This window comes from Dermacentor albipictus, chromosome 7 (assembly GCF_038994185.2).
Source record: "Dermacentor albipictus isolate Rhodes 1998 colony chromosome 7, USDA_Dalb.pri_finalv2, whole genome shotgun sequence".
In the NCBI taxonomy this organism is placed as follows: Eukaryota; Metazoa; Arthropoda; class Arachnida; order Ixodida; family Ixodidae; genus Dermacentor; species Dermacentor albipictus.
Genome location: NC_091827.1, coordinates 97567812 through 97594242, shown reverse-complemented (window position 1 = coordinate 97594242; position 26431 = coordinate 97567812). Strand labels below are relative to the sequence as shown.

The 26431-nt window shown below is 46.2% G+C and overlaps 1 protein-coding gene across 5 annotated transcripts in view; it reads right to left on the bottom strand.

The window, feature by feature from the left end:
* The window catches only part of LOC135897103 (uncharacterized), a 133498-nt gene that overhangs the window by 19894 nt on the left and 87173 nt on the right, over positions 1-26431 (bottom strand). For all 5 annotated transcript variants that reach the window (XM_065425676.2, XM_065425677.2, XM_070521384.1 and 2 more), the window contains one exon: positions 23170-23402. In XM_065425676.2, coding sequence (XP_065281748.2) covers positions 23170-23402 — 233 coding nt within the window. The remainder of the gene's footprint in view (positions 1-23169; positions 23403-26431) is intronic.

Below are 26431 nucleotides of genomic sequence, written 5' to 3'. Positions count from 1 at the left end.
CGAGGCTTAACACCATCACAATGAATCGCGACGGCTGATACCTCCTAAGCTGAAAACAGAAGTGCACAACCGATGAAGCCTGCCGAGACAAAGACGCTGAACATGTGAAGGTGGCGAATGCCCTGATTCGTTGGTTCTTGATTGCAAGCGCAGCTGCGACGTACTTGATTCGCTGTGTTTTGGAGCTTGCCGTGCCATCTCCACACAACATTAGCAGCTGTACAAGATTTGCAAAGCCTCCGAGATTCGCAACGGGCAAGAAGTCTCGGAGGTTACGTAGAACGGAGAGGCGGCAGCCGCCGCTGCCTTCTGGCTGACCCCGCGTCGGTTAGATTTTTGTCCGATTTTGCCTTCTCTCGCCGTTCTCTCCGTTTCGGAGGCAATACAGCCTTGTGTGAAAGCAGTAGGCGCGTTTCTCTGGCCGTGTGCTAGGCGAGCGTAGTTCGAATTATCCGTGAGGGAACCTTCTCGCGTTCGAATTAACGGACTTTTTTACACACAGACTTCTATGGAGCTTGGCCGGACCAAATCGTACAGTTCGAATTATCCATAAATTCGAATTATTGAAGTTCGAATTAACGAGCTTTCACTGTACATGAATTGTGCCAACCAGTGCATCTTCGCTTAAAATCAATGAACGATGAAAAGGAATGCGTTCGCTGTAAAATGGCGTAAAATATTTTTTTCTCAATGTCTCAAGTTGCCTGCAGGAGAGTAAAATGTGGGTTGCTGTAAGTTCGTCTCCGCATTTGTCACAAACAGGCTTGTGTGTTTTGGTCAGCAAGTAAGTATGGGTGAGGTGCGTGTGTCCAATGCCGAGTCGACATAAGACAACTTCAATAAAACGTTCTTGGTGTGAACATGACTTCCACTCTTCGATGATGGGTTTTACAAGGCGTAGCTTATTGCTCGTTTGATTGTTCCATGCGGACTGCCATTTTTCTTTCAGTTTATGGCACACAAATTTCATGCAATCTCTGTAAGGAATTCTTATGTTTTTGATTTGCTTATTTCGAGCTTTCGCTGCACTCTCGTCTGCTTTCTCATTTCCACAGATTCCTACGGGGCTCGACACCCAACAAAATTTGATGTTTTGTCGCCGCCTCGCGGCTTCTGTTATGTTGTGTAGGATGTCACCGATTATTGGCAGAACTGCATTCCTAGGCTGAAGTGCTGTAAGTATGCTTAGTGAGTCTGTATAAATGATGCTGTTTTCTATGTTTTCATGTAATATTCTTTCCACAGCCATGAAAATTGCATGACTCTCTGCAGTGAGAATTGATGCACATTGCGGCAGCCGTACTATTTCTTCCCAGCTATTCTGTATCACAGCACATCCCACGTAGTGTGCAGCTTTGGAACCATCGGTGTAAAATGCTGTATATTCCACATATTTTTCTTTTAGTGCTAAATATTCTTGTAATATGTGTTCCTGCGGCGTTAGTTTTTTCTGAAAACGTGTTAACGAGAAGTCAAAAAGAAGGCAAGCAATACCATGGTGGCAGTGGATCGGGTTTCTGGGCAATACCAGGCAGTGTGTCCGTTACATGCAACTCTTGTAATTTCTCTTCAAAACGGAGAAGGAGTGGTCTGACAGCCTGGGGTTTGTTTGTGAATAATATTCTAGATGGGAATTTGTTAACTATTGGATAACATATTAGTTTGGGCAAGGAACGGATTTTTAGAACATACGAGCATGTCAGCATGCTTCTTCTGTCGGCAAGTGGGTGTTCGTTAGTTTTTACATACAAACTGGTTATGGGCGACGTCCAGAGGCACCAGTTGACAAGCGTAAACCTAAATTGTGTACTGGGTCCAATCGTTTCAAATATGATGATCTGGCAGAGCCATACACTATACACCCATCGTCTAAGGAGGAGCGTATGACGGAGCGGAATATTTGTAGAAGGCATGCCCTATCAGAGCCCCAGCGTTTCCGTGAAAGGACATTAAATATGTTGAGTGCTCTAGAGGCCTTGTTTTTCACCGTGTTTATGTGAGGTAGGAATGTTAGCTTTTTGTCAAATGTAATGCCAAGAAATTTGTGCTCGTTTTTTACTGGGAGTTCGGTTTCATTAAGGTGTAAGGTGGGATCAGCCTGTAAACCTCGTTTCAGCGAGAACATAACGGCCACTGTTTTCTGTGGAGAAAACTGGAACCGATTTTTATCTGCCCATGTTGCTAGTTTGTTTATTGTTAACTGTACTTGCCTCTCGCATGTTGATACGCTTGATGATGTGCAAGCTATCTGGAGATCATCGACGTAAACTGAATACATAATGGATTTCGGAATTATTTGTGCTAGGGAATTCATTTTTACAATAAAGAGTGTAGTGCTTAAGATACACCCGTGTGGTACCCCATTTTCCTGACTCAACTTCCTTGCGAGAGTTGAACCGAGGCGCACATAGAAGGAACGGTTGGACAAAAAGTCACGCAGGCAGTTTAACATCCTGCCGCGAATGCCCAGATTTACTAGGTCGCGGAGAATGCCATACCTCCAAGTGGTATCATAAGCCTTGTCTAGATCAAAAAAAGACAGCAAGGCAGTGTTGTCTATGGATGAATGCCTCTCGAATTGTGTTTTCAAGTCGAATGAGGCGATCAGTTGTAGAGCACGTTTTTTTAAAACCACACTGATGGATGCCGAGTAGTTCACGGGAGTCTAGAATAAACATCAATCTAATATTCAGAATGCTCTCGAAAGATTTCGCCAGACAGCTGGTAAGGGCTATTGGCCTATAACTACCGGGAGATGTCGGTGGCTTTCCGGTTTTCAAAAAGGATACAATAATAGCTTTTTTCCAGGCCTCCGGTATTTTCCCTTCTTACAGTATCTTATTAAAAAAAATTCAGAAGTGCATTTATAGCGGATTCGGAAAGATGTGCCAGCATTTCATAATGAATTTCATCGGGCCCTGGTGCAGTTTGTTTCCAGGCAGACAGTACTCTAGTGATTTCTTGATGAGTGATTAAACTATTACACGGCTCATTTGTGCTGCCACTAATCGGAAGCCTTTGCTTTTCAGCCACGTTCTTATATTTTAAGAATGACTCAGTGTAGTGTGAAGAACTAGAGACTGCAGCGAAATGTTCTCCTAATATGTTGGCCTGTTGCTCTATACTTGTTTGGATGCCAGGGGTTGTCAGGAGAGGAATTGTAAATGTTGAGTAGCTACCATGGAGCTTACGTACCTGCTCCCACATTTTTTTTTTATGTGACTGTGCTTTTTATTGATGAAACGTATGCTTGCCATGACGTCTTTTCGGCATTCCGGCGGACGTATCGTGCTTTAGCTCGTGCCTTTTTAAAGATTAGGAGGTTGTCCTGAGTGGGATATCGGCGAAGGACACCCCAGGCTTTATTTTGTTTTCGCTTTGCTTCTTTGCATTCCCGAGTCCACCACACCTTGTGATTTTGTCTCACCACTCCTGAAGTCTGGGGGATAGCTAAACGGGCAGCGGCTAAAATACAGGTTGTGAGTTGTTCATTGAGATCATCGACACTAAGGTCTTCAGAAAAGACTTCATCTAGATTGGCTTTTTCTCTAAACAGTGTCCAGTCAGCTGCTTGGAGCTTCCATCGTCGTGGTTTGTTTGGAATGATTGCAGGTGAGGATGGAAGAGTGATTATGACTGGTAGATGATCGCTTCCACATAGGTTATCTATGACGTCCCATTTAAAATCGTGAAAAATACAAGGTGAACTAAAAGATAAATCAATACAGCTCATCTTTCCTGAGCTTGGGGAGCAGTATGTTGATTTGCCAGAATTCAACAAACAAACATTATTGCTTAAAATAAAATCTTCTATAATTTGTCCTCTTACGTCTGTTTTCTCGCTTCCCCAAAAACTGCAATGCGCATTAAAATCCCCAACTACCAGATAGGGCTCTGGTAATTGTTGGAACAGGTCCTCTAACTCATGAAAGGTTATTTTTAGATGTGGTTCTAAATACACAGAGCACACTGTAATCGTTTTGTATGAGAGCAACGTGGCTGCCACAGCTTCAAATTTAGTTTTTATTTTGACTTCACGAGCTGCAATGCCACTTTGTACAATGATGGCTACCCCTCCTGAGAGCCTGTTTGCTTGCTCTCGGTCACGGCGAAAGACTTTGTATTTTTTTAGTACACTTGTATGCTTAGGACCTAAGTTCGTTTCCTGTAGGCACATTGCTACAGGAGAGAAAGAATTTATTATTTCTTTTATATCACTAAAATAATTTAGGAGTCCCCTGCAATTCCACTGTATTAGGAACGCCATATTGATTTATGTGTGTGGGGTCGGGATACGTTTAATTGGTTTCCGCCCCGTGATTCGGGGGTTTTCCTTATACGGAGTATCCAAGGAGTTCCGCCGTCCCTGTGACGTTGACGGCACGGAACCACCTTGGCTCGTCTCCATTACCTCATCAGAGGCGCTGGAGGGTCGTGCAGACTGCACGTCGGCACTTTTTTCAGACCTCTCCTCGTGGGCAGAGGCCTTGAGGCTTGCCAACTCGAGGGACGGCATAGCCTGCTTTGCGGCTGGTGGAGCAGCGTGAGCTGCTACCGCCGGGGGCGAGGATGGCTCCGTCCCAGCCTCACTATGTGTGGTCTGGGCAGGTGCCGGAGGCCGGTGTGGTGGATCGCCCTGTCGCACCACATCGGCGAAGTTCATGTTCGGCTTCAGTGAAAACTTGTTTTTAACTAGGATGCGGTTTCTAGCCTCTTTGAATGAAATGTTCTCAATTGTTTTCAATGTAATGATTTCTTTCTCTCTCTTCCATGAGGGACAAGATCTGGAGTATGCAGCATGCTCTCCTTCACAGTTCGCGCAGCGAGGTGCTGCCTCGCATATTTCAGAAGCATGGTCTTTGGATGCGCATTTCGCGCAGGTTTTGCGACCACAGCAACTCTGGGAGCCATGGCCAAATCTCTGACAGTTGAAGCAACGTCGAGGGTTCGGTATGTATGGGCGAACTGCAACTTTCGTACACCCAACTTCAATTGTCTCTGGAAGTGTGCAGCAAGTGAAACTCAAAATTAGATGCTTCGTAGGTAACTCTTTGTTGTCTTTTCTTATTTTAATTCTCTGAACGCTGCTGACATTTTGTTCGGAAAGCCCATTTACCATTTCTTCTTCGGAGATATCCAAAAAGTCAATTTCAGAAATCACCCCACGCACTGTGTTCAGCGATCTGTGGGTTGAAATTAAGACGGGGATGCCTTCAAACGACACGATATTAGCAAGTTTGCATACTTGAGCTTTGCTTTGGATTTCTAGCAGTAAGTCACCGCTAGCGAGCTTTGTTACTTTATAGTTGGTGCCTATGGCTTCTTTCAGACATCTTGCTACTGTGAACGGAGATATTTTTCTAGCCGGTTTTTCTGGCTTTTCACTGTGTATCACGTGATACTTAGGGAAGATTTCTTTGGTTTTTTGAAAAAAATCAGCTGTGACATCGGTCCGCCCTCTTTTGTGAGGGCGATCTGGTTTGGAGAGAGAAGGTGCCATGGGAAAATTGTATAGTTCGGCTGCGGTGCCAGCCACCCACCATGGAGTCCTACAAGGGGGCGAGGGAGGAACTTGTAAGAAAGTCCTACCCACGCCAGCTGTACAGCGCAACTATAATCAAATATGGCTGAACTCAGGATAGCTCACCACACAAGATTAACCCTAGCCACCCAGAAAAAAATAGGAAAAACTGAGAAGAGAGGAGGTGACAGGAGAGTTGTGAGAAAGAAGATAGGAAAGTGAAAGATGGAGGGGAGGACAGGAAAAGGCGACTGCCGATTTCCCCCGGTCGGGTCAGGCCGGAGGTGCCGTCTACGTGAAGCAGATGCCAAAGGGGTGTGTCGCCGCCGCCGAGGAGCCGTAAAGGTCCAAACACCCGGCATTCGCTCAACCCCCAGGATCCCCTTTTCCCCGGACACGGCTAAGCCGCGCACGGCTACACGCGGGAGGGTCCAACAATCATGTGCTCGGGTCCGTGGTGTCGCAACACACCAAACGCCTGCTAACGCAGACGCCCCTGCGGGGAAAAATGGCAATGTGGAAGTTCCTTAGTGTGGCATTGTCAGAAGTAAAGTGCACACATACTTTCTGCAATAGATGTGAAGGATTGGATGAAAATTTATATTTAGGTGTCTTGTTTTTCCAGACTGTTTTTTTGTGTTCAGCACAGCCTAACACCCGTGAATCCACATGCATGTCGACATCAAAAAATTTATAGGGAGAACTAATTCATCAGCAGTTTTATGCATATGCATTTAATATATCCAGAATATACCCTGTTGCAAGACACAACAGGAATTCCTGTCGCAACTACAGAAATTTCTCTCACGATGACAGAAATTTCTGTTGTACGACAGAAGTTCCTGACATTTCTGTAGTTGCGACAGACATTTCCGGCGTTGCAACAGAAACATTCTGGCGTGAGGACCAAGCGTTCTGAAGTCACAACAGAAACGTTCTGTCGCGACAACAAGAGTTCTGAAGTCGTGAAAACAGCGTTCTATAGTGACAGCGATTCTGACGGTACGATATAAATTCTGTCGTCGGAACAGAAAGATTCTGTCGCAGCGATAAAGAGTTTCGAAGTCGCAACTGAATCGTTCTGTCACGACAAGCGTTTATGAAGTCGCAGGACCAACTTTCTATCGCAACAGCGATTCTGACGTCGCAATAGGAACTCTCTGTCGGGACTACACATTTTCTGTCGTAGCCTTAGAAATGTGCCACTTTCTGTCACAGCGATATAAGTTATCACGTCGCATCAAAAGAGCTTTCCGACGCGACGCTTTAAAATTGTATGTCATTTTCGAATCGGCGGTACACTGCACTTTTCCACGGTATTCGACCGTGCTTCTCTGAAGCTGGCTCTGCTGGTAGCACCGACACCGGTATTAAAGTCGACATGGCCAATTGTTATAATTGCGCCGTGACGACGAGGCACCAGTAACGCCTTACCGGCGTCCTCAATATCGTCCGCTGGTCCAAATCATACCATCAGCGGGAATGGCTCCGTAACCATTTTTCGTTTATTTGGTAAGATGTGGCACACACGCCTCTTTACTTACATGTGCCGGTACACTGACACATTAGTTAATTTCCCAGAAATATTGCATAAGCTTTTGCGAAGCGAAAAAGAAGTTTTGGGTTGTTCCACAAAGCTGCGTGGAATGGTGTCTCTCTTGGGTCTCATTATTCTGGTACAGCGCTGTCGTGAGAAGGTAGTATGTTGTCAGAATCAACACTCATCCACGAATATTTATGTAGCTATTTTGCATTGAACAAACCAATTATATACGTGCTCAAAAGTGTAAAGGGCGAGAGACAACTGTCGAAATTAGCAGTAACGACATTAACAGTGTCACCGGTCACTGTTGTCTTTTTCTAAATTACTAATTTAACATGGATATCGTACAGCAAAATCGAGGTTATGGCATTGCACGATGTACCCGCCGATGGTAACAACACTCTTGCACTTCTAGAGATGTGGCAAATGACGCGGTGGGGTGAAAGCCCATCTTGGCTCGTAAAATGCAAACGTAAGCCTCAGCGCAGACAGATTGTTACTGTTGACATAGCCAAAATGTACACTTAGAGCTTTCGGCAAGCGTTGAGTAGCTTTGGTGACGTCCTTGACGTGTAGAACGACAACTGGTCCGTCACCGGTTTTGAACATGCGACGCCCACGACGAGAGTCGTGCGAATGAGACTTAAGGAAGGTGTTGAGCTTGAAGACCTGCATCGTCTTTTCAAGTTAGGAAGTGGCACCGTCCGTCTTTAGGCGCCGGGCCGTTCCCCGCTATGTTTGAGGTGCCGCAGGCAAGGACACATTCGACGGGACTGCCAGACGCCACCTTGTGGTGTGTGCCTGGCGTTCGGACACGAAAGCAATGATTGTGGAAGGAGCTACGCTAGATTAACTAAAGCGGTTCTCCCAACAGAAGACCAAGAGAACATAATGGACGCGGAGGAGGCCGAGAAGTCTGCCCCGAACAGCAACACCAAGGAACGCGAAGACAAGGCCCGGGAGACGGACGCTGAGAAAGCTGGAGGGACGACACCTGACAGCCGGGACTAGACGAAGGCGACTGAGGAACGTGGTACCTAAATAGGCTGCACATAAGAGCCACTGCTCCTAAGTCAAGCAAGTGAGGAGATGAGCCACAGCACCGAGACCACTGGAGCCGAAGATCAAGCAGACGCTACGGGGGCGACCACGGCCTTTGCCACGGCACGCGGGAAGCATCCCAGAATAGGAATTCCGAAGTTCACGGAGGACAGCATCGAACGCAAAGTTAAACGCCTGGAGCGTCAGTGGCCTCGCGTTGCTGGCTCCAAGGGTAAAAAAAAAAATGGCCAGGCTTAGCTTGGTTAAGCCAAGAATGCGTTGCATATTGCGCGAGTTGGGGCCAGCTTTTCCTTCGGCTGTCGTGACGTCACGTCACGTAGTTGCGCTAAAGGTCAATGGTGGCTGCCCCCCCGCGCCCAAGGGCTGAACTGAGTGATTGCAATATGCAACGCATAATATGTCCCCGATGTCCGGTCGGCGTCATCGTCGCCGGTTCGGTGTCAGGGACGCGATAAGTAATACCCCGGTATTCCCACTGCAGTGTAGCGCCACGATAAGCGTTGTACTGGTGGCTCGCGCTTACTATCACCATGATTAGTATACATGCACCATAACGCGTCGCTACGCTCAATGTACGGGGTCCAGGGGCTACTCGCAAGCAATATCAGTTCAAACGCATAATACACGAAAGAGACCTGGATCTATTTACGATCCAGGAGACTAAGGTTACCAGAGAGGAGGTGACCAAAGGCTTTGTAGACAAATTTTCTTTAAGGCACTATGTATTCGTGAGCCATGCGGTGGGAATATGAGCCGGGTGTATGTTTGTTAAAAATTCAGTTGGCATTGTCATTGAAACGGTTACAAGTTGCTTGCAAGGGCGTTTTGCTTTGTGCGATCTTTCTTACGGGGAAGCGAAATTTAGATTTATTTCTGTCTATGCTCCTACAAAGCCGCATAAAAGAAGTTTGTTCTTTCGCAAATTGAGTATGTATTGATTGTGAGAGGTGTTTGGTTGTGTTGGGTGACTACAGTTGTGTCCTTAATCAAGAACAGCGTTCAACTACTGCTAGTGTAAATGATGAAAGTGTTGCATATCTTAAAGAATGCGTAAGCAAATTCTCTTTAAATAATGTGGCACAATTCGCAAGAGGTGGAAGTCACCTCTTTGGGTCAGAACTACGATGCTGATGCTGTTTCTATCAGTGATCATTGTTTAGTGACCTTCGAGATTGGCCAAAAGCAAAAAAGGAAACTTAAATGGGAAAGGTGGAAATTGAACGCCAAGCTTATCAAGGATGACGTGTTCATAGATGAAACAAAAAAATAAATAGAGCAGTTGTTTAATGACACAGTATGCAGTGCCGCAGAGAAATGGGAGTTATTTAAACAAAGGGTAAAATTGAACACAATAGAAAGAGCTGGGCATATGAAATATCAAGCTGAAGAACATGAACAGGGACTGCGGCAGGACCTCAAAGACATGGTGCGAATCAAAACAGCTAATCCGGGTTTGGTGTCGCAAGAACTGCAAGTCATTAAAAGAAAACTAGAAAACTTACAGGAGGATAAATACAAAGGTGCAATTATACGAGCACGAGCGAAAAAATATCTCGCCGGGGAAGTACCAACAAAACGAGCTTTGTCAGATGAAAAGGCGTGCGCTCGAGGAAATGAAATATTGGAAATAGAATATACTGGTAAGATATTCAGAGAACATATAGTTATCATGACGGCATTTCAAGGTTACTATACAGAGTTCTTCGCTTGTCGTGAGCCAAAGGTGCCGGGCTACGAGGATGACTTTTTGGCAGAAATCCAACGCTAGGCAAAGAGGAAACCAATTTATTAGAAATGACAATTAGTATGGAATTGATTGAAAGGGCTATTGAGGAACTAAGCTCGGGCAAATCCCCTGGTTTGGATGGGATTACTGCGACATTTTACAAGGCGTTCAAGACAGATATGGCAACAGCATTGTATGAAGTAATTTCAGAGGCACTCGAGCGGGGGACTATACCTTCATCGTTCAATCGTGCGCACACTGTACTAATCCCAAAAGGCAAAGATACAAATATATTACGTAATGTAACGGGATACAGGCCAATTACATTGACAAATGTTGACTACAAGATTTTCATGAAAGTTCTTGCAGCAAGGCTGCAGGGAGTTATACTGAAGTTGGGCCGCTTCAGACATGCGGCATCTGGGGTAGGAAAATATTTACAAATATTCATACAGCTAGAAGCATTTTAGAATATTGTGATAGTGCTCTCCCCAAGCTTGTATAACCGATGGCTCAAGTCAAAGCCCTTAACGCACAAAAAAACCTGCATGAGTATAAATTTTGTATAGTTTTTCTTCGTGACAAATGTTCTGAACTATGGCTTTTATTTTGTTTCATGGGTGAGATTTTAGTGCTGCTGCGTTATTTTGCTAGTTTAGCGCGGTATTGAAATGGGGACATACGGCTGGTGAAGCTTAGTGAGAATGCCTTGTGCTTGCCGGCTGAGTGGTTGCGTTTTCGGTGTAGTTCCTACTGACACCTGCCGTGAACCTGAGACTGCAGCTCGACCGTACCAAATGCAAGGCATTCAGGAGTGTTCTCGATGCAGAATGAAGCACCTATCGTAAGAGATTCGCTAACTGCCTTCTGCTATGGCCACCGGGGCAATCCCTTCGGACGCATTCCCGAGCCCACCGGGATCTGCCTCCCCCGGCAGGCTGTCTTATATGACTCGCCTGTGGGGTGAACAATTTGCCTGGCGCCGCCAATGCCACGCCGAAAGCCCGGACATTTCAAATACGCCGAGCCGCCCGTGACCATTGACAACCGCCTAGGAGAATGCAACGGCGAAAAGGCAGCCGTCGTGCGCGCATTCTCGCCTCCTTCCTCACGACGCGCGCAACTCCCTGATGGCTGCGCAGCCTGCCAGTGCTATTTCCTTTCAGCGAGATGCACGATTAGGCTTCGCATCTGCATTAGTTTCCTCGCCTACTCCGCAAGGAATACGTCGGCGGTGTCTGTGTGTGCGCGTCAGTGCCTTCCCCTCTGCTGGGCCAGCGGTGGTTAGAGAATCCGTTGTACTGACTTCCGTGTACCGAGGGGGGGGGGGCCGCAAGCGTGGAGAGCGTTCGCTGTCTCCTTTTCTTGAGCGAGGCCATTTGAATCTATAAAGGACGCCCCCGCCAAACGACAGACTCTTGGCGAGGGGTGGCCAGGCTTGGCAACTCTGAGCCAAATAGACTACTTTTGAGGGCTCGTGGCGGGAACATTTTCGGGTGGGCTATGTGGCTAATTTCTGGCTACTTCTAACAAAAACATTTTCCTGTAGGAAGTATAGACAAAGCAAGCAAAATGTTACAATGAAATGGTATAGTTTGCTGTGCTACACCTCTTATGAGCACCATATGCAACGACCATCTTAACCATGTGTATTTGCAAGGGAGGGCGGGACCACCCCCTTGCAACCGACGAAATTCATTCAACAGGAACACCTTCTGGATCATTCCATGGAAAGTTTCTTTTATATAGTTGATTGCTCAGAAAGTTATACGTTGGAAACAAAAGTTTATTATGGTTCGATCGTGAATTTGAGCAAAGGCATCTGAGAATACCATAACAATAGGGCCATAAGAACTTGTATTAAAACACTCTTCTAAAAAGATTAAAAATCTTGGCTAGTTTATTGACACGTTAACTCGTTTATCTTTTACGGGTGAGCGATTTTACCGAATAACAAATGTTATCGCTCACCGCAGGACGCGCCTACATGTATCGGGAGTTTCTTGAATGTTATCGATGCTTTTATCCGCTGTCTGTTGTCGCCGAACCTTGTGTAATCTGACTGCATGTATGCGCGACGCGAATGGTGTAGTCTTTTGTGGAAGCCACTTGGGTCCCAGCGATTATCCTGGGACATTCGACGACTGATGCATAAAAGCCGACGCGCTTGACTCACTGATCAGATTTTGACGATCGCCGACTGTGTTCGCCGTGTTCGCCATTCTTTAAGTGCAGCCTGTTTTTGTGGGCACAGGTTCGCCCAATACAAGTTAGCTTCCTCTTTCGCAGTATTGCTACTGTGTTCTTTATACGTCACTCCCACGTGACAAGATGATATGCCCTTGAAAACTTGACATATGGCACAGGTATACATTGTCGAATTACAACAGACCGAGAATTGTGCGCACGACGTATTCGCTGGTAGTAGACTTCAGTGACAACTACTTTCGTTTGCTTAATCATACATGCAGGCATAACGATTCCCGAATAAGAATACGGAGCCACTAGTTCTAACTTTACTCACAAAGACATGTTTTAAGTACGTGGAAAAGGAGCACTTCATAATCGGCTACATAACGTTTTCTTCTTGAGTGATTGACCATGGTAGCCGCCTGGAAATATTTTGGCTACTTACTGTGCACCTGCCATGAACTGGCTACTTTTCTGTCTACTCTTTGCGATTTTCTTGCTACTTTTCACTTTTGGAGCTGGCAACCCAGGTATTCAGCCTTCAGCAGACTTGAGCGAGCTAGAGTGTGTGTCGCTCTCCGTCGGGAAAGCTTGTACAGCTGACCGCTCCGTAACCATGCAAGTAAACGTTCCTTGTTCGTTACGTGGATTATCTCGCGTTTCTGCCTGGGCCCCTCCATGATGGTCAAGTTCTAGACCGTCAGGCCCAAGCTGCCTCCACGGTACTGGGTGGACCCTTCGTAATAGAGGTAATAGAAGAAAGTGATCTGATTTCATGACCGCAACAACTTGCTGTTAGTGCTAACACTTCAAGGCATCTTCAATGTACACGTAGCCACCAACACCAGGGGCGTAGGAACACGGTGCTAAAGAAGCCACCACTACCTCGACTTGCCCCGCCTAGGCACCCGCCTCCTGTAGCCTCTAAGCTGAAACATGCGAAACGCGTATGCGATCAGCCGCGTGGAGAGTCATGCGCAGCCACGGCCACGCTACGGGAGAAGGTCAGGCGCCCTTAGACGACGCAGATCATGCTACCACCACTCTCAGCTCACCCTCATATTAGAGGCTCGATTGCCCAACATTTGGACGACACAGACAGAAGAGAAACACACACCACAGAGCGCTCTGTGGTGTGTGTTTCTCTTCTGTATGTGTCGTCCAAATGTTGCGCAACCGATCCTCTAATACGCTATACCAACACGCCCAGTCTTCAACCAAGGCAAGTTTGCTGACCCTCATACCTTTTTCCTCGCACCCATAGCATACAGTGCGTGACATAATCTTCGTTTTTAAGCGGAGCATCACGGCGACGGTAACAGAGAAGACGACGGAGAAAGGTTGCTTGACGTATCGCTATAATTGGTATCGTAATATCATATATGGAACGTCAGCGCCTTTCAACCCGCCCTTAAGGAACACATACATAATAAATGTTATCAACTCCTACATCTATTCTAGGGCACCTACTTTGGTAACTAACCGGATAAAGTTTGTCAACTCTTATATGTGCCGTAAACCAAGTAATTTAAACGATATCTAACAAAGAATATACAGTCGAAAGAGTGTGATATTGATTTCTTGTAGAAACAAAATCATGCTTTAAAAAAAATCAGCTCAACGAATTCTGCTACATGACAAAGGTGATTTCGACACTTTTGGTACCACAAATCTAAAAGAATATGTATATTGTGTAAAACATCATAGATGGGGCTGACCGGTGGCAAATCTTGGCGGGAAGAAAGTCTTGGAGGCCGAGCTAACAATGTACGAGTTCCACACTTGTTTCCAATGACTTTGATTGCCTTATATGAATGTGTTTTCTTCTTTTGTATAAATAACATGTGCCTCGCCGCAACATCAGGAAAGCCCACATGATTGAAAATACCGTTGTACCGTTGCCAACACCAAAGAATCTTAGGTTTGCCTTTATAAGGGGAAGTAAATGCGAACCCCAAATCTGCATTCCTTTCAAACTTTTTTAATGATTTTACACACTTAGTGTTTTCAAGAGCATTGACAACTAGAATACGCCATCCCTCCTTGTTGTTTATTGCCAAACTATATGAAAGTGCACGCAGATCTACTGAAAACTCTATACGCGGACAATCAATTACATTTAAAGCGAAGCTTTCTTTGCCTCATTTCTCGAATTTCCAGGCGCTGCTGCTGCTGTTACGGTCTTGCTAGCGTGCCGCTGGCTTTTCTGCAGCACCAGGAGATGGCGCTCGCCTCCGCGCACTCCACGCCTCAGCTGTGTAGAGGGTGAATCGCGACAAAAAGTGGCGGTAGGGAGATTTCCAGGGCGGACACTTGGTTCTGTCATGAAGCGAGAAAAAGAAAAGCTCGCGGAAAATGCCCACGTGCGCAACCTTGTCGTGGTGGCAGGTGGGCTAAATGACGTCCTAAACAGGAAAGGGCCTGGACTAGCCCATCGCTTGGCGAAGGAGGGGGACGGCTTGCGCGGGCAGATCGTGGTGTGCACGGTGCCGGGGGTGCCTGTAGGTGACAGTCACGTACAAAGATACCTAATGGCTGCTAATAAGGCAATATGGAAAATGAGCCGAGAGAAAGGCTTCGAGGTTGTCGAAGTAAACCTCGAGTCGAAGTCGTGGTGGTCGTAGTCGAAGTTGTGATGGTTTTAAACGAGACGGAATCCACTTCAATTACAGTCTGGCACGAGAAGTGGGCTGGCGACTTGGTGGTCTCGCTGTTGTTTTTTTAGGGGGCCCGCGGGTGCTCAGGAGGTTAGAATAAATAGTAATGAAGATGGTCCCCTAGGGGAACATCAGCACAGCTTCGCCGTCGATAACAGAAAAAGGAGGAAAGCAAGAAAATGAGCTCGCCATGCAATAGGCTACATACAAATACAGGGCGCAGAAGAAAGGAAAAGTGGGCAGAGATTGAGGAGCAGTTACATAGAGAACAAATAGGGGTGTATGCTGTTACAAAAACGCACCTTAGATACTCGGAAGAGCCGCCAGTTATTGAGAATTATGTTTCGGAAGAGTGGAACAGAACTACGTCGGAAAAAAAGGGAGGGGGAGTCGGAATGCTCATACATCAGGGAGCTACATGGAAAAGAGTAAACTCACAATGTCAACAGCACCTTTAGTTATCAGGCACAATGAGTGGGAAAGAAACTTCGCTGGGCGTTACGTATTTGTGGAACGGAAAAAATTGCACAGAGAAGAATAAGGAGTTAGTGGAATGCATAAGCGCTGATATTAGGGGTTTCGGGAAAGGTGCTGAAATTGTCCTATTAGGTGACATGAATACCAACATACAGGATTTAGATGGCTATACCGAGAATAACGGGAAGACAATGCTAAACCTTTGTGAAAAACATAACCTCGTTATCGTGAATACAGGGCCAAAGTGTGAAGGACAGATCACGTGGGAAGGGGGAAACCGGCAATCCACCATTGATTACTGTCGGATGACAGAAGGAATTCATGATAAGTTGAGAGAAATGGTCATCGATGAGGAAGGGTTTAGCAGCATAGGGAGTGACCATAAGCGCATCATTTTGACAAAGAGCAAGGAGAGCAAAATGGCTAGTCCAAATTTTAACGCTGAACAAATAGCAAATATAGTCACTAGAGTTGAGGAAGAACTTTGAAAATGGCCAAGAGTGGGAATATGGTGAGCTTCTAAGTGTAATAACGACAGAGATACGGAACGAGAAACAACGTGTTCGTTGGAAAGGAAGAAAGAAACCGAAAAGCTGGTGGTACAAGGAGATACGAGAAGCGATCGCCGAACGACAGAAAGCGTGTCGAGAGCACAAGCAAGCAAAGAAGGCTCAGCTGCCGCAGGATGAAGTAACTAGTGAATAGGAAATATACCGGGAGAAAAAGTATGTGGTTCAAGTACTGGTGCAAGCAAAACTAAAAGGTGAAATTGAACGTTGGTTGTCAGAAATACGTGAGAAAAGGAAAGCCGCACCTAGAATATTTTGGAACCACATGAAACTATTAGGGAGGAAGTCAACAACAATACAACAACATATCCTACATAAAGATGAAAACAGACTGGAAGGAGAAGTGGCAATAAATTACATCCGAAAAGTAACAGCCAAATCTTTCCAAAGCAATGACGAGGTTGCATTTGAAGAAAAAAAGAGCCTGAAAGAGACCCCAGTGGGAAAGGAGCTGGTGCTGACAAATTTAAAGTGCAAGAAAGCGGAAGAGAAAATTTCTAAGCGCACAGCCACACAGATAGACGAGGTTCCCGTTAGGCTGATAAAATGAACTAGGACCAAAAAGTAAAGAAGCTGTGGTGAAAGGAGTGGAAAAAACTTTAAAAGATAGACGAATACCAGACAGTTGGCGACACAGAAGAAAGAATTTAATTTATAAAGGTAAGGGGGAAGGGGCAGAAAGACAATTCACTCGCATAAACCGTTGACTATTACATCGGTAATATACAGGCTAGCAATGCAGGCAATCAAATTAAAGCTTCATGCATGGGCAGAGAATAATGGCATTTTGGGAGAGCTTCAGAATGGCTTCAGAACAGGTAGGCGTTTGGATGATAACTTGTTTGTTCTTACACAGTGTATTGAAATATCAAAAGCAGAAAGCAGACCGTTGTATGTGGCCTTTTTAGACATTACAGGAGCCTACGACAACCGAGACCGCAACATTTTTTGGGATATTCTGGAAGGGGAAGGCTTAGGTAACAATTGTCTACAGCTTTTGAGAGAAATTTACCTAGATAATACCGTTTGCGTTGAATGGGAAGGAATGGGGGGCGAGGAGAAAGTTCATATGAACATGGGACTGAGGCAGGGGTGCCCTTTATCCTCGCTGCTGTTTATGATGTACACGGTGAGGATGGAGAGGGCGCGAGAAGGAAGTAATATCGGGTTTAATTTCTCATGCAAACAGGCCAGTGCAGTAGTAGAGCAGCAACTCCCAGGTTTATCTTATGCGGACGACAATGTGTTGCTAGCTAACAAGCAAAGTGATTTACAACATCTGGCTAATATCTGTGGACAGGAAGGCAACGATTTAGGTTTGAAGTTTAGTGTTAGAAAATAAGGTGTTATGGTATTCAATGAAAACAGTGAACAGACAGTCGAGATACAGAGCCAAGAAATACCTCGGGTAACATAGTATAAATACCTTGTTATATGGATAAACAAATGCATTAGATATATGGAAAAATAGGAAAAAAACATAACAGTAAAGGGGAAGAGAAATGCAGCCATAATGATGCACAGAGCGCCATGGGGATACAATAGGTACGAGGTCCTCCAAGGTATGTGGAAAGGTGTAATGGTTCCAGGACTTACTTTTGGAAATGCGCTTGCTTGCTTTAAATCAGGGGTACAATCAGGACTCGAAAGAACCAAAGGTCAGTGGGTCGCCTCGCATTGGGAGCTCACGGGAAGACTACAAATGAAGCTGTGCAGGGTGATATGGGCTGGACTAGTTTTGAAGTGAGGGAAGCTCGCAGTAAAATTGAGTATGAAGAACGGCTGATGAATATGGAAGAAAGTAAACAGGCTGGGAGAGTGTTCAGGTATCTGCACAGGAAAAACATTGATTCACAGTGGAGGAAAAAACTAGGAAGCTGACCAGCATGTATGCGGCCTGTAGTGTGAGCAACACAGCAACACAGATCAAGCGGAAAGTCAGAGAGGCTGAAATAATCTCATGGATGGCGGCAATGGAAAAGAAACCAGCCATGAGTAACTACTTAAGAGGAAAAAATGAAATCAGGAAAGAAACCATTTATGATAACTCAAAGGGAAGCTCATTACTTTTCGAAGTGAGATCGGGATGCCTTAGAACACGCACCTATAAAAGCGAGATATAAGAAGGAAGAAGAAGCATGTGCTTGCTGTGGTAAAGCTAGTGAAACGACGGAGCATGTTTTATTAGAATGTGAAGACGTCTACCCAGCGGTCGATTTAGGCACCACTGGCCTCCTTGAAGCCCTTGGGTTCAGCGGGAGCCGTGGTAAAGTAAACATGCCCACAATAGGCATTATGAAGAGGCGCTTGGAGGATTGGTGGAAGAAAAGTAGGGAAACGACAAAAGACGGAGACGTACAAAAGCACAGTTCGCAACAGGGGATCAGAAAATTTGGGCGTGGTAGTTCATAGTGGTTGTTTCTCTTTTTTCATTGTTTAACCTAGGTAGGACATTAGGCAGTGTAATAGCAAGATGTTGGTGGCACAACCCACCGCCCCGTTCCAAAGGGGACGCTCATAACACCCATCCATCCATCCATCCCGACCCGCTATTCCGGCGCGGCCCGATGCGGGCCGAGATTCGTAGTTTGTGCGTATGGCACGCGCTGTGCTTGCTCTCCTACTCAATAAAAATGCAAGTGCTGGGCTGTGCAGGTCGCCTGCTGGGATGTGATGACGTAAACGTTACAATCGTCCGTAGCATGAAGAGGGCGCTTGGAGCTGACGTCTCTTCAGCGTGCCGGCCGCGAATACAGAATGGGCACGTTAACACTGGCCAGAAGAATGGATCCAAAGTATGCACTCAGCGTCAAGGACAACCAGGCGCAAAAGAAGCGTCGCGCGGAACAGGGGCGGCTTCACTACGTAGCAAAACCTGGTGCAGACCGCGTACGCATGTATACAATGTAGACATACAGTTATAATAATTAAATTACGTATAACCCCATAATTCAATGAACATTGAACGCTTCCGCCACGATGCGATGTGCTATGGCGGGCGATGATAATGCTCAACCCTCTCGCAGATTATGAACAATGACGCACAATGCCTCAAGCAAACACTTCTCCCTCTACTCTGTAGACTACGCAGGCAAAGAACAGCTGCGCATGGAATGTGACGTGTAACACGAACTCACCACTCTCGTATTTGACTAAACGCCGCAGAAGTTGCACATTCGCCGCCAACATTAGCGCTAATTATTGTCAAGGAAAGCAAAGAGCCTACAAAGCTTCGCTTACATCGATTCCCACAGTGCGTGGGATCAGTTAATTGTTTTTTAGCCATTTCTCTATGTTTTTATTCGTGTGTGTTTACTTATTCGACTTTGAAGATTTACACTAATGATTTACTTTCCAACTGAGAAGCTGGCACGCGCAAACCGGCAAGGACTGCGATAAACTACAAGATCGAAAATATTTATATTTGGGCACGTTGCTAATTCTATTTAGCGGTTTTTCGCCGACAAAAATTCACGACGACATTGTAACAGACGTATAGAATTTGTGCTTTCTATGTCTCTTAAACTGTACCCTTCTATTTATGTGCGAAAACAGGCTATCAAAATCTGTCTACATAGAACACAACTAACATTGCTCAAGAGGCGGGTTCACACGTATTTCGTGACTCTGTTTTCACTCTTATTGAATTAGGTTCATTTCAAACGTATAGGTGGCGAAGCCTATTTCGACAAACCCCACTATGACGACCCTCTCGACGTATCGTGCAGTTTTGGGACGTCACAACCAGCTAATAAAGGGACGCAAGAATAAAATTTTTATTGGTACTTGGCATCGGTACGTGGCATCGGTACGGACTTCTCTTGGAGCTGACGCATCAAAGTGAGCGAGAGCGGGCGGGGACGCAAGCAGCCCAATCATCTCGGTGAAAGCACCAGCTTGCTCAGGCCCCCAAATGAATGCGGCGGCTTCTTTGAGGAGCTGAGTGAGATGGTGCGCAACGTTCGCAAAATTTCGGACAAACCAACAGAAGTCGGAGCAAAGGCCCAAGAAGCTGCGAACATCCTTGCCACATGGCACGGGAAAGTCTTTCACTGCCCGTATTTTATCGGGATCAGGGCGTACATCGGAATAATCGACGAGATACCCAAGCACAGAGATTTCCCGACGACAGAAGTGGCACTTGAACGAGTTTAATTGCAGCCCCGCCTGACGGAAAACAGATAGGAGCGTCGATAGGCTTTCGAGGGGTGTCGCAAAAGTAGGAGAAAAAACGATCACGTCGTCCAGGTGACAGAGGCAGATGGACCACATGAAACCATGTAGGATTGCGTCCATCATTCGTTCGTATGTGGCCGGGGCATTACATAAACCGAAAGGCATCACTTTCAACTGATACATGCCATCGGGAGTAATAAATGCTGTCTTCTCGCAGTCCATTTCGTCGACGGCAATTTGCCAGTACCCGGAGCGAAGGTCGATGGACGAAAAATTTTGTGCTCCATGGCGGCAATCCAGGGCATCGTCAATGCTTGGTAGCGGATAGACGTCCCTCTTGGTTACCTTGTTGAGGTGTCGATAATCCACGCAAAATCGCCAACTGTTCTTCTTTTTAACTAGTACAACAGGGGATGCCCGTGGGCTGCAAAAGGTTCGATGATGTCTCGAGCAAGCATCTTGTCAACTACATGTTGGATGATTTGTCGCTCAGTAGGTGAGACGCGGTAGGGTCGCCGATAGATCGGGCTCGTATCACCGGTGTTTATTCTATGTTTTACGACAGATGTTTGTCCTAGAGGGCGCTCTCCAAGGTCGAATATGTCCCAGTATGAGGCAAGAAGGCAACGTAGTTCATTAGCACGCTGGGGCGGAAGGTCGGCAGCAATAATTTTTGTTAGGGCATTCAAGTCTGAAGGGACAGGGGGCGAAGCACGAGTTGAACACGAGGAGCTGTTACAAGTTAAAGCCGAAATGTTGTAGTCTCTGGCCGACGTGATTTGCGCCAGGGATATTCCGCGCGGGATTACTCGTGTACAAAGTCCAAAGTTCACAAGTGGAAGGCAGGACGCGTTCTGCTATATGGTAATGACGGTGTGAGGAAAAGCGACGTTATGTGAGAGCAGGACATCTGGATTAGGGGATACGATGTAGTCACCGTCTGGTATAGGTGGAACGGGGGAGACACCTATGTAGGTAACGGCACGGTGTGGGAGGCGAATATGCTCTGTGGAACACAGCCGTATCGGAGCACTATCGGGAGGGTCAATAGCAGCAGGTAGAGCGAGTTGCACAACACCAGCAGAACTGTCTATCAAAGCGGAATGTGTAGACAGAAAGTCAAGGCCCAGAATGAGGTTGTGAGGGCAGTGCTCTAGAACATAAAATAAAACAGATGTATGGCATCCGGCGACAAGCACGTGAGCCAGACACATGCCAGTAACGGCTGGTGTTCAACCGTTGGCGACTTGGACCACAGGGGACGGAGCAGGAGTAAGGACTTTCTTGAGACGATTCCGAAGCTGGGCATTCATCACAGATAGGTGCGTGCCAGTGTCAATCACAGCCGTAACAGGTACACCATCCACGTTCACTTTAATGAGGTTCCGATGTGTGGGCAATGTTAGAAGAGGACTTTTGCGCCTGGTCGGTTTGGCAGCATCACCTCCAGGTGCTACATCCATTAGTTTTCCGGAAGGGTGCGCCGCAAGGAGCTAGGGGACGGCGATCGGCGAGATGGGGGCGATCGAGAGAAGCGGCGACGTGGTGAAGGAGAGCGGCTAGATCGGGTAGGGCCACAAGTGTCTCCAGAATTTGTTGGCTGCGTTTGCGGGGCGAACCGAGGAGCAGCATGAGGGCCGCGGCATGGGAGGTTGGGCCAGGGGGTCGAAAGCCACGACGACCGGCAGTGACGTGAAATATGGCCGATACGGCCACAAGTGAAGCACATAGGCTTGTCGTCTGGAGTGCGCCATTCGGCCGGATTGCGATACCTCGTTGGGGCATTCAGGCTGCGGGTGCGTATGACAGTGCTGGACGGTGTAGTCAGGTCGATTAACTGAGCAGACATTGGTCAAGCCAATGTTGGGCAATTGCTGCCGCACGACGGACTGTATCAGTGAGACGGTCCCCTGGCAATTGTCGGGGCCGTGGGTTGGGGTTGTGACAGGACATGCGGCTTCTATTTCACGTCGGATGATATGTAGGACGTCGTCAGAGCGATCGGGCATGGGCGGACTGCGGAGGTCTTCGCAGGTGGACGTAGTAGCCGTGTTGGGAAGGCGTGGAAATGGCTGGGCAATGCGGCGACTCTTGGCTTCTTTAAACCGCCGGCGTTCGCTAAAAATGGCTTGCACAGTGGAAAAATTCTTGAAAACAAGAACCTGGAAAGCGTCATCTGATATGCCCTTAATGACGTGTGCAACTTTGTCAGGTTCAGACATCTTCGGATCCACTTTGCGGCACAGAGCGAGCAAGTCCTGGATGTACGTGAGGTAGGGTTCAGTGCACGTCTGGACACGCGAAGCGAGGTGTTTTTGGGCGGCGCGCTGACGTCCAACAGGCTTACCAAATAAATCTTTCAGCTTCTGTTTACAAATGTCCCAGCTGGTAAGTTCCTCCTCGTGGGTCTGAAACCAGCCGTGTGCCGTGCCCGCGAGGTAAAATGTCAAATTAGCGAGCATGATGGTCCGATCCCAGTGGTTGCTGCAGCTCACCCGTTCATATAGTTGAAGCCAGTCTTCAACATCACTGTCGTCGGTGCCAGAAAAGGTTCCTGGGTCGCGGGGTTGTGCTAGAATGACGATGGGCGTGGGTGCCGACGGGCCCGAAGCATCCTCGCCTTGTGCAGGCATTGTAGATGCAGCCAAGGAGCGCCCGCTGCGTCAATGCGTCTTGATAATGATCCCGCAACCTCCACCAAAAATGTTACGGGGTTAAAAACAGTCAGACGTATATTTACAGGATATTTACAATAATCGTAGCGGCTGACAAGATGGTAGACAGCGTGCGAAGTCCAGAGCGTCGTCTTCTTCCGACCAAGCTGAGAACATCTTCGTCAGCGTGTCACAATATCAATTTAGATCGAAATATTAGGCTTGTGTAATAACGCATCCGCCATTCGTAAAGAAAACAGTGCTTTTGTGGGTGACAAAATTACGAAAACGGAAAAAAGGAGCTGCCGGCCTATTTCGGACTGCGGTACCTCTCACGTCACGTTGACGTTACCTGATTCAAAGTAGCGGCAAAGATTCGAGTCACGTGGGGACTGTGTTAAATCGTATGTGTTGCCGCGGGTCATTGAATTCAGGAGCATTTAACCGGACCTTCAGTGGCAACTGTAATCTCAACTCAGACAATGATCCAACAATCAAGAAAGCGCTGATACATTTGTAGAAGAACAATCTGTCAATGTAACTGAGTCAATCTTTTTTCCTTCAGGGTCTCTTAAAATGTTTCATCTCTCTTACCTGCACCTGTGACTGTAGGAGTTTGCTGTGCTGCTCGAGCATGACCCCCTGTGCGCTTTGTACACGTATGCCAAGGAAGCCGAACCCACGCACGTTCTGCTTGCGCAGCGCTTCGAGGTTGAGCGCCGCAGATATCGTCTGGTACACGGCAAAATAACGGTCTGTGGCCACCATGTAGGCTGTAAGCTTGGACTTGGCCGCCTCGACAAGAAACTCGTGGTACGTGTGGTTTTCTGTGGACACATGAGCAATCGTATATATATTATAAGTATATTACACGTGCAACAGAGCAGTACCATTATATTTAATGGTTCTCGCTTTCCCGCAATGGTAGTACCCTTTACACAATACCGGGTACCGCGCACTGATGTGGCAATACCAGCAGCGACATATCGAGGTGTTTTGTCAACTTACGCGCTACGCCAGTGTTCTTCTAGAATGGAGTAAATGACTCGATGTTAAAAATGAGGTCACTAGTAAAGCTTTACAAAAGTGTTTAGGCATAACGTGGTAAGTGACGGTGATATTGTGTGTTCCCACTGGGTTAAGACGGCTTCACTAGACAGTGCAGATAGCGCCTCTGCCGACGTACGCTTCGCCAGTAACGCGGTATTCCACAAAGCAAATACGTTGAGGAAGCAGCTACAACTAAGTATTTACAGTATTTAAAAAGCGGTAAACATAAAAGCAAACTTCATGACCGTAACACATGTTAACACATGTCCGTAAGAAATGCATAGTTCACTCAACGAGTGATAGAACTTCTCAAGGTGCTCTTTCTTTTAGAGGATGCCTTTACTCGCAGACTCTTCGGTATATTCTGATAGTTGCGGTGTTTTGTACATCTACATTCCGCCCGCTTACTCTGTGTTAGTTTGATGTACGGAGGGAAGTTCAGAGACAAAAATTGCTGTATAATACTCAGTGCTAATACATCGGGGAAAAGCCCCATAGCGTAACTTGTCGAAGTCAAACCTTAGTATATCCTTACAGGGGTCTGAAGTCATCTTGCTTAGAATTCAGTGCATTTAGTGTAAAGGATAAATACAAATGCAATGATGAACTATACATACACAACATAGTAAGAGAGTAACTTCTATAAAGATCTCTGGAACTGCAAAATATTAAATATCATTCATCGAAGGATAAAACATGACGCCACATTTACGTTTCAGAAAATGATGCAGGCCACGCCAACTTCATAGAATGTGGGGGAGGGAAGAAAGGAAGCTTGTGTACTGTTACTTATAGAATATTTATTATATATGTTGAGAAAAAAATTGTACCTTGAAATCTCCCTTGGTATGCCCTGTAGAAAAAGTGCTTTATGGGTGTAAACTGCAATTACATCATCAGAACCACATAGAGAAGAATACGCAGCTTTTTTTCGAGTTGTCTGAAATTGCTACCTTATCCTTTCAGGCCAAACAAACGTTTCTCCTGTCCTCATCCATGGCGGAAGGGCGAGTCTACATGTGCAACCGCTATTCAAAACTGTTTTTGTTGCTATATCTTTATATGTACGATTCTTATTCACACCTCATGCATAGGCGACATGGCAACGTGGACCTTCAATCAAACTTTTCAACATGGTTTCTTTCGCAGGGTGTTCCGGCAAATGACGGACTTGAAATTTCAGCTAAGGGCGGATGCTTCCTTTCTTCACTGTCAATGCCGAAAGGCCCTGAAGGTAAATAAATAAATAAATACATTGATCAACAAAAATCTGCGTCTTTTTTGCGATCTGCCTGTACTGTTTGACTTCCACCAAAAAAAAAGAAAGACCTGAGCAATCTGAGCACCCGCTAATATATAACTGATTGCTTGATAAGCGAGTTCTATATTTTTTGAAGGAAGTGTTAGAAGACTGTTGGCTGTTCTTAGAGCTAATAAATTGCAGGGGTCATGGTCATATGGCCGCTGTGGGATTTCCATGCAAGCTGAGTTAATCCACAGAGCTGTCCGCTTTAAAACCACAGCCGTACATCAATCGCGAGCTTCCAAGCTAGCTGACATCAATCGCGGAGTCGGTGAAATGCGAAGTGATAATCAAAACTTACACGTTATCACAAAAAAGTACGCCACGCAAAGAAGTGATTTTTCAGTGCGCTATAGGAACGTAAATTTTATGTTATAGTTGGTAATTCGTTTCAATGGGAAGTTGGGGTGTCCTAAGCAGGTTGCGTTGCTGGCTGTCTTTGCCATATGATGGCGAGAATGGCGTCTTCGCCGGCCTTCACCGCTGTACAAGAGCGGTGCCAGAACTTCCCTGATCAGCTTCGCTCCAAAACGTTCTGTGTTCTATGTCTGGGATTTTAGTATTGTCATAGTCCTTTTTCGCGCCCACTTACGTACCTGCTGCAGGTTTTCTTGCTTAGTTCAATCGAGGTGCCCAGTGAAATAAACTGCAGCACCACTGAAGCATTCTGAGTGCAAGACGATTTAATCCAACTGAGTGGCAAATATTTATCCCTAGCGTCATCATGTTTAGTCCCAGCGCCAGAAGAAATAGCTTGCATGCCACAAATTTATCCCAAGTGCCAAGATGGTTTATTCCGAGCGCCAGCATGTTTATTCCATGTGTCAACCAATTTATTCCGGGAATATCCTGAGTCATCAGAACGGCTGAAGTACAGCAAATTCAGTTATCTGAAGACGGCAGCACTATTTTTGTCCCTGTTAGTATATTTTAAATTAGTGACTAATAATTTTATTTAGGCCAATAGACGTATCTGGACCACCTACACTTCAATAAAAATCAATATTCAGTAAGAACATAGCTGCTTTATTAATATTGCGAGACAACGTTTAGGCAGCCAGTCTTTATTCTCCCGAGTGAGAGCCCCACCACAGGCCCCAAACGGTGATGATAACTATGTACAAATGAGAATATGACGTTGCAGAAGAGAATATGAACGTTCCTTTCGCTCTAGCTGACTGACTACTGTGTTGAAGCTAGCACGATGAAGGCATTCCTCAAGACTTGAGACGAACTGTTCGGGTATACTGGCCGAGGTGTTAGTCGCGGCATTGAAGAAAGCGGCGTCGATGGTGAATGTCGGTGAACGGCCGTAAACTAGGAAGACAGGTGAGTACTTCGTAGTTTGTTGGATAGCGGTGTTGTGAGCAAACGTCACAAAAGGTAAAAGTTTGTCCTAGTTGTCGTGGTTGGGCCCGACATACATTGATATCATATCTCCTAGTGTACGATGAAATAGCTCTCTTAAGCCATTTGTTTGAGGGTGATATGCGTATGTCGTTT